This window comes from Myiozetetes cayanensis, unplaced genomic scaffold, assembly GCF_022539395.1.
Source record: "Myiozetetes cayanensis isolate MyiCay16 unplaced genomic scaffold, myiCay2020 scf5-8, whole genome shotgun sequence".
Classification (NCBI taxonomy): Eukaryota; Metazoa; Chordata; class Aves; order Passeriformes; family Tyrannidae; genus Myiozetetes; species Myiozetetes cayanensis.
The window spans coordinates 61,031,781-61,043,900 of NW_026087742.1; the positions used below are offsets into that span (position 1 = coordinate 61,031,781).

Consider the following 12,120-nt stretch of genomic DNA (forward strand, 5'->3'; position numbering starts at 1 on the left):
TTCTTTTAAGGGGTATTTTTTACCCTCTTAGCTGCAGAGGAATGACTTTGCTTCATTTACAAAAGTTAAAATGTAGTAAATACTTTGATGTAAAGGATTTTATGGATTTTCACCCCAGGAAAGGCATTTTGACTAGTCGTATTTCAATGAGACATTAAAAAAACATGCTTGCGTGATTTTTTAAAAATCGCTGTTATTACCATTCACACAACAGGTAGTAAAAGCTGATGATACAGAGATTTGTTTTGTACTTTTTAACATAAGATTGGCAGAAAAATTGTCAGTTGTCTCATTGCTCAAGATGCTTTAAATCCACACCCTTGAACTGTGATTCAGCAAATTCCCAGAGTAACCCTGGTCTGAAATCTAGGTTCCTCCTTGTCCTGTCCTGCCGGGGGTGGATTTCCCCTAGAGAAGCCAATGAACAACAGCTCCTTTATTTATGTATGTGGTGGGGAGGAAACTTGCTCCACTGTCTCCCCACCTCTTCCTGCAAAATGTTAGCTCTCTTTTGCACCAATCACTTCAGGTCGTGAATGAAAATGGAATTGAGCGGCAGTGGAGCTGGAGTATAGAAACTGCTGTTTTCAACATCACTCCCTGGCTCTGCTCCACACCTCATAAATAATACCTCTCACCTAATTTTAGCTACAGAAAGAAGCAAAAGGAAGCTGCCTGTGTCTTTCTTCAGCAAACCTAAGGTGCTCTGTCGGAGAGGCAGGACGGAGCACTCTGTGGCTGCATTTTCTTTGTTTGCCACAGTTGCAGCAGTATCTTGATGGGGAAGCTGATCTCCAAAGGCTGGCAAAAAAGAGATGCTCAAGTTGTCATGCTGGGGCTCGACTTTGCTGGCAAATCCACCCTTCTCTACAAACTGAAGAGTGGCCAGGCTGTGGAGACCTGCCCGACGGTGGGCTTCAACGTGGAGTCTCTGCAAACACCCTGTGGCGTATCCTTCACCCTCTGGGATGTTGGTGGACAAGACAGCCTGCGGGCAAGCTGGCCTGGCTACCTGGAGGACATCAACACCCTCATCTTTGTGATTGACAGCACAGACGTGGCCCGGCTGTCCGAAGCGGCGGCAGCACTGGAGGAAGCCCTGAGCCACCCCAGCATGGCTGGCATCCCCGTCCTCCTCCTGGCCAACAAGCAGGAGGTGCCAGGAGCACTGGCTCCTGCTGAGCTGGGGGAGATGCTGCGGCAGGGGCGGCTGGCAGGGCACCGCTGGATGCTCCAGGGATGCAGCGCCCACACCGGCCAGGGCCTGCAAGAAGTCCTGGCCATCCTGGGAGAGCTGCTGCGGGGCCCAGAGCCGAGCTCTGTATCCCAAGAGCAGCCCATCACAGGGCTGGTGGAGAGGAGAGAAGCTCCAGAACAAACCTGAAACTCAAGTGGACCCTCCCCACTCATCGCTGCCAGCAGCTTTGTCACAGAGGATTCCAGCCTCCAGGCACCCTCTAAAATGAGCAGACCTGTAGCTGGCACACACTGTGAAACACCCAGCTTCTCACCACTGAAACCCACCTGGAGAACCTCTGAGCAAAGCTCCCATCATGGAGCAGGTTTGGCCTCATCTCTTGGACTCTCATCACTGGCTGCAGCTTATCCCACTCTCACCATGTTCTGCTCATCCACTACACACTTGTGTCTGGAGCTTCAGCAGAGATGTTTTTGCCAGAGCAATATAAATTATATATATAAATTATAACAGAGACATGTACAAGGGACAGAAGAGGTTTTCTTCTTTCTGCAGCTCCCAGCCCAGATGCAGCCATCCAGATGGGGTAATTCCCACAGCAGGGGAGCTTGAACACGCCCCACGCTGCTTCTCTCTCAACATGAATCACATGTTCATTGGCTGGGAAAGCAGGCAGACACTAAAAGGAGTGGCTGGATGGGAGCAGTGTAAACTCAGGACTTCAAATGGCTAAACAGCTAATTGGCTTTAGTGTGGCATCTGTAGGTATAATCTTCAAACCGTGGAAGCAAGTCAGGATTCGATGGTGTATTGCGGTTTGAGGATGTGTATATATTAATTTATGCATTTCTTGTAATGTTTCCTTCTTTTTCCATTCGTTATTTTTGTCAAATACCGATTTCATGACAATGGTGCCTCATTTTCCTATTATATTTAAATATAGAGAAATCAGACCTGACTTTTAGATGCTTGCGAATATGTCTGCATAGCCAGGGGTTAACCTCTAAACATCCTCATGGCAGCCTGAACAGCCAAGAAAAACCCCATCTCTTAGACTTTTTGAATCTGCTTGATCCCACTCCACATGCACTGGTTGGTAACTGTGGGCACCTATGGGCACAGGCAGGTTGGTAACCAAAGGTCTCTCCACACTCAGTTTTGTCTGGGGCAGATGCAAATGCCCCTGGCAGCTCACGACAGGGTCCTGTGTAGCACTGATGGTCTTTGTCCAATCCTGCTCAGCCTACCATTGGAAAAACTTATAAAATATGTGCCCTGTATCCAAAATATTGTTATCCAGGATTAAAATTAAGATATTTCATAGTAGTCTCTGCTTTACTACAAAATGAATAGGGGAAGGGGATAGATAGAACACAACGTTTCCATTTCTGTTTTCCATTTCTGTTTCTATTCAGAGGCCAGCTGCTTTCAAGGAACAACATATCCAACCTAGAAACACCGAGGAGAAATACACAGTGAAACCCTCTTCCGTTCATACCAGAGCATTTAACAGCCGTTAAGGAATTAACCGTCCAGCTGCTACTGGTGCTATTATTAGCCACATTCCACAGAAGACAGCAGCTGGAATAGAGAGCTTAGACAGTCGTGGAGAAACAGAATCAGACATTTACAGGAAGGTCTCAATAAAAGAAATACTTCCCAATGGAAAAGAGCCACATTTCTGTCAGCTGTGTTAATGTAGAGTTATTATGTGCTATGAAACAGTGCTCCAGTGTTGATCTGGCCTAAGCGATCGTGGTTATGAGGATACTTAAGCAGCACTGAATCGTATAATTAATTATAGGACAAATCTCTCTGCATGCTAAGGGAGACAAAGTCACATCTTTAAATCTTTGCAGGTAGCATAAGCTGGTTGGTCCACCTTGGGCTTGCTGTAGGTGGTCATTTTTTGCCTCTAACACACCAAGCTGCAACGCACGTGTTGGATATGAGGCTGTCACAGTCAGAGCAGGCAGGTTTTGCCAGACAACACAAGATGCTCATACCTAGGCAAAGGTGAACAAATTCAAGTCGTCAGTGCAACCCAGTTGCCAATACATAAAAAAGCCACATCTTCTCTGAAACTCATGTGGCCCTTTGGAACACCAGTCCTAGAGGCACAATGCAAAAGACTCTGTTGCATTGCCATGCCAAAAAAAAAAAATTCTCCTTATTAATTTTGCTGGTGTTTTGGTCTTGCATCTTACATGGTACAAAACAGAGAATTGTATGTTAGGGCAGAGGCATCATCAATGGTTTAAATTCAACAACACATTGAAAGGTTGTCCTGGTGATGTTTTACTCTTAAGTGGTTCTTAATTCCTGCATTTGACTCTACAGGATTGTCTGCTGGTGGTTAAAAGAGGAACCAAAGTCTTCCCATTCCCCCATGGGTGTTTTTTAAGTTCTTTATAAAGGGAAAAAATAGGCTACTCTGGCAGCAAATACAGGTAATCGCCAGGCTTTGATATATAGCACTAATTAAAAATTACAATAGCAAAGTGGGAGGTGGGGAAGAAGGCACGGTGGTAACCCTGAATTTGTCTGAAATTGATGAAGCAATATCCCAGTTACTGAAAGTGTTCTCACTTCCTCTGAAGCACTGATTTGGTAAAACAACCCATCTCATGGGGCATCATGTGATTTACCATCCTTGTTTTCTGGAATAAGGCTTTTCTGGATGCTTGGTCACATTACTCAGCCCATTTATGCCGTTGTTGTAGAGACTGTCAAAACAATGATGGGTCATAATTTCTGAAACAGCGACGCAGAGTTTACTTCTAATTATTTGTCTTTTCTCCTGCATTGGAAACGTGTTAAAAACAAGTCAATCTAACAAGCAATGCATTGCTCTAATCAAAGGCTTGTGGGACGTTCACCGCACAGCACTTAAGTTGTTCAGTGTCAAAAGTCCTGCCTGGTTCAGAGGGAACGGCATGGCGGTTTGCAGGAAGCAGCCAGCCTGAGGGAGGGAAGTTTATTGCTGCTTTTTCTTGGTAATCCTGCAGGATAGCCTCTGCCACATGGAGTGGTATTAATCCCTTAAACATCTGTCCTTATGGACTTCAGCCAGGAGAGCGTCTTCAAACTTAATTTCCATCTTCCTGAGTGTGTGATAGATGTCACAATCTCTGCATCAATTTCTAAAATAACATAGCTTCTCTCTGAGTAGCAAGCTAAAGAAAAAATCCTCAAGACTTTTATTTCAGGATCCTCACAAATTCAAAGTGTCCTTTGGCTTATTCACCACAGAGCCCACTCTTGGTTGATCAAGATTCCCTTCTAGCAGCTTTTCTAGATGCTCAGTCTATCCACTTGCCATCCCTAACACCGGTTGTCTTAAAGCCAAGAGGAGAAGTTTGGAACAGTCAGCTTCTTCTATTTTCTTTTTCTTTTTCTTTTTCTTTTTCTTTTTCTTTTTCTTTTTCTTTTTCTTTTTCTTTTTCTTTTTCTTTTTCTTTTTCTTTTTCTATTTTCTTTTTCTTTTTCTTTTTCTTTTTCCCCACAGCAGCAAGTATTTATTTCACTCTCTTTGTAAAGCAAAAAGGTTTCTTGGGAATAGTTTTACTCCTGTTTTTTTCCCTCCTCACCTTTGTAATAACTTTCATCCTGTTTCTAGACTCTCTTAGTATCTTCCTACAGCTTCACCAGCAACCTTTAACTGTCCTGGTCAGTATTTAGTTGTTACTATGTTCTGTTTTTCCAGGAACTTGGTGGCCTTGGGTTAAATGTTGTGGCACAAGCAGCCACCTCATAAGATAGCAAGGTTCGGAAAGGACATCTGGTCCAAAACACTGCTTAAATCAGGTTGCTTGAGGTCTGGAGCAGCAGTTTTGAATGTCTCCAAGATGGAGGTTCAACAACACTTTTAGAGGTGCTCTGGTTTTGTCTTAACCTTTACAGTAACATGACCAGAATCCATAATTGTGCATTAATCTTCCCAGACACCACTCCATTGGGATGAGCCATACAGGTAAGCATCTACGCTTGCCTGTAGATGTCAGAGCAGCCTCCTTGCCCAAGGCAATCAGCTCCTCCAACCCTCGCACCTCCCATCCCTTCTCTGCTTTGCAGGGATCACTGCAGTGGGAATTACCTCCATGTCCTGCTGCTTTTTTCGAGGACACCCAGGCATTTTAGTCATGTTTCACACTGTTTATGAAAGAGCATAGCTAATTACTCACTGATTTACTAACATTTCTATAGGGCTGGTTTTCAAAGCAGCTTCAACAAACCCTTTTCCAGACTATGAACTCAGCACAGACTTATTTTCTAATTCCTGTCAAGAAGTTTTCCATCCACATCCAGTGAGAATGAAAGCAGCAAACTGGAAAAAAAGGACCCAACCAACACTAAAACCAGTACAGGAAGGATGAGTCACCTTTTCCCCTTCTCTTCACCAGTGCAGGAAGGATGACTCACCTTTTCCCTGGTCACTCCACAACTTCCATTTTTCATCCAGTCCATGGCACAAAATGTGCATTAGCACATTTCTGCTCTTGGAACCATTGCTTTGCTTTGTCTTTGGAAGGACCTACATGCCATTTGTCCTGCAGTTACTGATGGAACTTCCCTGGTGGGTTTCAGTATTGCTGAACGGCCTGAGATCACAGGGGAACCATGAGAACCCGGGGCTGCAGGGTGAGGGCATGAATGGTTGCCAATACACTATTTAAAGAGGGAACAGGCAGCCACAGGGTGCATGAGAGGCAGCTGTGACCAGCTGTAACATCAGGAGAAGAGTGTAGAGCAGCAGCCAGAGACCTGGGAAATGCCTGGGCGAAGAAAGGTCAATAAGAATTTTTTTAAAGGCCAAGAAGAGCTTTCTTTTCAAATACAACATGGAAAAGATTCCAACCCCCCTCCTTTTTTAGGACACAGGCCGTATAATGCAGTATAATGTCTTAATTTTTGCTTAATACACCTGACAGCTGTAAATTAACTACATCCTCTTAAAGAAACCCTGAAATAACCCCTATAAAGATTCACCACATGTAATTCACCAAAAAAACAAGGAGCAAACCGCATGTGATGCCACTTCTTAAAAAAAAACAATCAATACTGTTTCCAAATGGTATTAAAAATCAGTCATGCAATAATGATTAAGACAAATGAGAAACTACAGTTCAAGACATTTCAGCCTTCAGGGGGTTAATTAACTGGCCTCCATCTAAGCTGTCCAGTACTTGATTTTCTCATGGTGCATTTGTTTGAGTGGCAGCCCTGCGCCTTCCATCTGCACGTTGCTAAAAATGCCAGGTGAAGGCTGGCATTTGGATTAGGACTTCAGCGATGCATCCACGGCTGGAAGTGCGTCATTCCCCCCATCTCGTACTTCACACAATGTGACTTGTATAAAGTTCCTGCCAAAAGGAAAAAAAAGAAACCAAACAGATAAATTAACCAACTGCTATGAAAGGCGGTATGGACCCAGCGTATCCCCCGGCTCTGTCTTGCCGCTGCCGCCTCTCTGTGGTCAGACCAGAACAACAAACCTCTGCTCCAACCCAGTCTGGACACTTCTGACCTCCAAAGCTCCAATGCTTTAAACCAGACCCGCACCATTAACATCTTGCCTGCTAATTGCTGTCAGAAACAATCTCCCTGGAGCTCCCAGAGCTGACAAACTGTTCTTAAATTCTCCCTTAGGCCTCAGATTTTTATTAGGTTTTTTTGACCTGTGCTGGCTAACCACACTTGGATGTGGCAATGAGGCGTTTTTTTTTCAACAAGCCACAATCACTTGCACAAAAAAACCCCTTGGTGATCAGCAGCTCTGCAGTAATGCTCCGCTTTGCCTCAGACAGAGTAGCAGCATTTGCTTTTTAACCAAACAGTGATGGGGTTACAAAGACACTGGTTTCTGCAGTGAGAGAACAAAGTCACACGGGCCCATGTGAGGTTTGATAATGGAGGGAAAGGACTTTGGAAAGACCAAAGTGGAGGTTTCCTGGGGCAGAAGAATACCAGCTGAGAGCAGGGGACCTAATTTCCTGGGGGCGTACAATGGTGTGAGGGTCTGCTCTTGCTCGTAAAGGCACACGCTTTACAACTCATGATTTTCTGGCTTTTGACAGCACTTAACAGTAGTCTTTTTTTTTGATAATAGCATAAATGAAGATGAATGCTAAAAGTCCATCCCCCAGCACAGGCAGTATTTCCAGAGACATGAGGTTTGGATCAGTACAAGGCTGGAGCAGGAATCCAGCACCTCATCAGTTGTGAGGTATCTGCACAATGTGCCTCAGGGTGGAGATTTCACAAGGATGGAGAAGTAGCTTCTCCCTGTTCCTTGGGGAACTGAGGCAAAATATGGCAGACCATTCCTGAGGATGCCTCATTTCTTCAAGATAGGGTGGACCCATGGCTAACAAAACAAGGAAGCCCAGCAAGGAAGAGCAGGGTTTGGGCTGCAATCATGGGAAAGTAGTCCCAAGTCTCCAGAGCTGCTCTGAGAGGGATGAGCACAATGTCTGCCATGCTCTCGAGAAAAAGCAGCTCTGCAAAGGCAGTACACGGGAACAGCTGGGACATGTCCTGCTGGAGATGGCTGCAGGCAACCCCAGGGCTTCAGGTGATCCAAGCACCTTATCCTGTCAGGAAGGTGCTGATTTGACTCTTTGATTCCCCCAGGCTTTTTCCTTTAGAGAGACCTTTATTGTTCCGTATTTCCTCCCTGGGAAGAAGCCCCTGTGAGTTCCTTCAGTGAGATGCCGCTCTGTCTTCGATAAAAAAACCAGCCTCAATATTTTTGGTGTTCTATTCTACACCCTATCTTCATTCCATATAAGCAAATTGCTCACTTTGCAATCTTTCCCTCCCACACCATCAGCAGAGGTAACAAATGACCTTGTTGCACCCTCCTCTTGCAGAGCTGAAGACCCATCAGCCGCCTCCACCGCTGCATGGGGGCTCATGCGCCGCTGGTGGCAGGAAAATTGCAGGAGAACAAGTCCCTAGAGCATTAAATCTCAGGGAAAGACGGGAGCCTTGGCTAGACAGAGAGGCTGAAAATGCCACAGACCGGCTTCTGACAGGCTTACTATGTCCTCAGGACTGGCCCTGGCTCGCCCTGCTTTTGCCTGTCACTTTGATCAGCGGTCTGCTGAAATGCAGACCCCTGACTGCCCAGTCCACAGCCGCTACACTCCAGTCACACAGGAGCATCTCATGGTCTCTGCCATCTTCCTCATGGGAGATGCATCCTAGTTGAATTATTTCAGTCTTACTTTGGTGCTGGAATTTAATGGAGCTTCTTGCCATTTTCTTGCAAGGTGATGTTGCCCCAGGAAAGAGCTTCTGACAACAAAATGGATGTGCATTTTGAGACTGCATGTTCTACCCATGATGCCAGTACAAGTAGTGTACTAAAAGTCACGTCATCCTTTCAAAAAGGAAAAAAAAAGATAAAATAGCACCATAAATAATACATCTGTTAAAAAAAAAAAAAAGTGAAACAAACACACAGGGAAAATTTCAGCTGCAAAATAAAAGCTGCATACAAACCAGGCTGCTTTGGTAAAGTCATCAACTACAGAGTCAAGAAAACTAAGAAGTCGGGTCAGACTGTGTGTTTTTGTCATGTCCTGCCTGGATTTTTGCTTTATTTATACCTAGTTTGGGCCACAGCATTGTGTATTCCCAGCACTGTGCATCTCTGTATTCAGCAACAACCCAGCACTTCCAGTCTGAGGGAATAAGCCACGGCTGATGCTGCAGCACACACTCTGCAATGTAGCTTCAGGATAACAATCTTCCCAGAAACAGAAATTATCAGTGTTCCATAAAAATTTAATTTTAAATGTTTAGAAGCAGGGAAAGTAATTTTTGAAAGCTACAGTAATTTTTCTAGGAGACTTTGTCATTCCAGCTTTGGTGACGCTCACCAGAGTCAGTTGCAGGAATGGTCAGTGGGAAACTCACCGTGCGTTCACACCGATTTAGTGCTGCGTGGATTACAGACATGGCAGGCTCTGTGTGAGGAGGACAGCTTTTTTGCCCAAATGACCTGGAAGCAAAAGGATGTTGTTTTCCCCCTGCTATCCCACCCACATTCCTTGGAAGCAGTATCCTGCCTACACTCACTCTCTGGCCTGGGCAAATGCCTTCGGCAAGCAGGAGGGAATGAGAACAAGGTGCTCTCTAACAGAGGGACCTGTCTGGGGAGCAAGGCTGCCAGAACAAGGCACCAAGATTCCCACACTGCAGGGATTGCTGCAGAAATGTGCATTGGTCTGTCCACAGCTCAGCAACTGCTGCTGCTCTGGCTGAAATGCATTTAACCTGCAACAGAGCTAGCAGAGCTCATAGGAAGCCCAGCAAAGGGTGTCAGAATAAAGGAAGATGTTGGGAGCACAAGGGTGCCCTGACTGCTGGTCCCACCACAGGTAGCAGGGAGGGGTATGGGTGGCTCTTGCAGTGGTTGGCAAACCCTTCCTGCCCTAACATCTGCCCCTTCCTGTCTTTAAGGGCCAAATCATTCTTCTGTTAAATTTAGACTAATACACAACTGAGGTCAGTAAAACTCCTGGAGGACCTAAAGAGTTTAAAAGTTGACTAAAATATCAAATACAGAGAAAACTGTGGCTCCTACAAAAAGTGATTTCTTCCCTTTCCATCAATTTTTAATATTGCAAGCACAGACCTCTGGCTGAGCTCCCCTAAAAACATCTCCCTGGATATCAATAGCCACACAAAGCTCAGTGCAAACACTTGGCTCTGTGCCGCTGACAATAAGGTTGGGTTTAAAACCCCAGCAGTTTGATAGCAGGGAGAGAAGGAACACCCTCCTGCTGCAGAAGCAAGATGCCTCCTTGCTAAATACTCCCCTTGGACTGGGCCTTTTTCTCAGCAAAGGGTTAAACATTTCAGCACAGAGCCCTGAAACACTGTAAGTGTTCACAAATGAGCCCTTTGGACAGAGATTTTTCCATGTTAGATGCACCATTTTAGCAGCAATCGAACTGTACAAGGCGGGAGTTCAACCTTTTTTTTTTTTTAATTTTTACTTTTAATCTTTGTTCTAAACCAATAAAGTCAATGGCTGAGAGATGTGAAACGTGACAAGAGATCAAGGGATGCAAAAACTGGAAGGTCACTCTTTTTTTTGACAAAGCTACACAATTTTTGGAAATTTTCTAGGTATTTGATTTATACATGATAATGTGTCAAGTCCAAACACTCCCCCTACACATATTTCAGCCCCTGAGATTTACATGCTGCTGTGCTTAAAAAGACAAAACCTCTGACTGCACAAACCATTCCTAGAGAAATAATGTCAAATACTCTCACTATTACAGGGACAGGGGCAGACCTCACAGTGGTCATCCCTTCTGTAACATAGGGTCACCATGGCAAGGAGAACAGAAGGAATTTATCCCTTATTCTCATTATTATAAAATGTAGGCAGTACCCAGATTTCAGGGAGCCCTACCAGGATATAAAAGTATGAAATGCTGGGGAAACCAACTGTGAACTGCATTGAACACAAGGGAACAGTGATGGGTCTAATGCCAGGGCAAGTGCTGTGGCTTACTTCCCGAAGCATTTCCCTGCACAAACCTAGAACTGAACTTGCTGAGGCCACTGGCAAAATAATTCAATTTCACCCTCCTTTTTCATACAAAGAATTTTTTACGGTGGATCATCTGGCTCCATGAGTTGGGGTTAAAAGCAAACAAAGCCACTAAAGATTATCAGCCTCCAAATAATTAAAATGCAGACATGAGCTCCCTTATGCTCCATTTCAGCACATTACAAAAATCCAACCACCGGATTTTCCACAGGACCCTACTTAGGAAAGGGGATGGTTAATCCATCTTCCACATCTCTGTGTGTCCCTGGACCCTACTTAAAGGTACTGAGCAAACAAAAAACTAACCTCCTCCTGCAGTTTGCCCACTGCGTCCAGGGAAGAGTCTTCCTAGAGGGTATCTAAATCCTTCACAAAACTTGCCATTTTTCCTCAGAGGTTGCGTGATGACATTCACCTATTTTAGTGCTGTAGATGAAGACAGAGTGCAGTATAAAGGCTTCAACCTTCATTTTAAAACCAAAAGGATCATGGTATCAATGTTCTTAGGTGTGATACACAAGCCTGCGATCTCCCCAATATATTTTCTCAAAACTAAGATTGGAAAAAACCCAGCTCTTATGTTCCTTTATAAACTGGGATGCTGCTCAACAAAGCTGTATCATGAAAGCACTTGAGGAGAAAGCTGCTCCTTCCTGCAGCAGCAGCAGCTGGAGATCTCTGGGTCCAAGCCAGCAGCAGAGACAAGACCTGCCCATTACCGTTTCTCTGGCAGGATGATGTACACACAAACCAGAATCAGGAAAGCGGGAAGCTGCTCTAGTTTCTAACTCTGCATCTTAACATGAGGCAATTTTCCTGAGCAGCCTCAAGTAATGTCCTGCCCTGCAGCAGAGCTGAGCAGCCCAGGCAGCTCCAGCTCACGCTGCCCCCGCTCTCTCCAAGTTGATGGTGGCAATCATGACAAACCTCTGCTGCAAAATCTCCCAAGGTTTTGCCTGCTGGAGCCCAGTTTTCTACTGATCGGGTTTTTTTCCTTTTCTTCCTGAAAAGGGCTTCCTAATGGCCTGGCATAATTTGTTGTCCTACATATGTTTGAATAGAAGCATAATTATGCCACAATAGGGAGTACTTTTTATGCAATGAAATAAAAGGAACACAAAGCAATGGGGCTGATTTGGTGGAAATGACTACATTGAAAGACGCTCAGAATCTAGAGGGCATTATAGATCAGAGCAGAATAACAAAGTGGACCTGAACTATCATTCAGTCCAATGAGATAAAAATAAAAAATTTAAAATCTGCCTGCCAGTGGATCCTCTTACTCATTTCTCTGTTTAGCAGATAAAGCAAAAAAAATGAGTGTGTTTATATTTTTAGAAGTATGGGG

The 12,120-nt window shown here is 44.7% G+C and overlaps 1 protein-coding gene across 1 annotated transcript; it reads left to right on the forward strand.

Moving 5' to 3' along the window:
- Positions 1-524: 524 nt before the first annotated feature.
- On the forward strand, positions 525-2,187 carry ARL11 (ADP ribosylation factor like GTPase 11). Its single transcript, XM_050333017.1, has one exon. The coding sequence runs from the start codon at positions 779-781 to the stop codon at positions 1,382-1,384; it is 606 nt and encodes a 201-aa protein (XP_050188974.1). The 5' UTR covers positions 525-778; the 3' UTR covers positions 1,385-2,187.
- The last annotated feature ends 9,933 nt before the right edge of the window (positions 2,188-12,120 follow it).

What these genes read in the sequence shown, in the direction of transcription:
- ARL11 (XM_050333017.1), top strand. Translation starts at nt 779, where the DNA reads ATGGGGAAGCTGATCTCCAAAGGCTGGCAAAAAAGAGATGCTCAAGTT.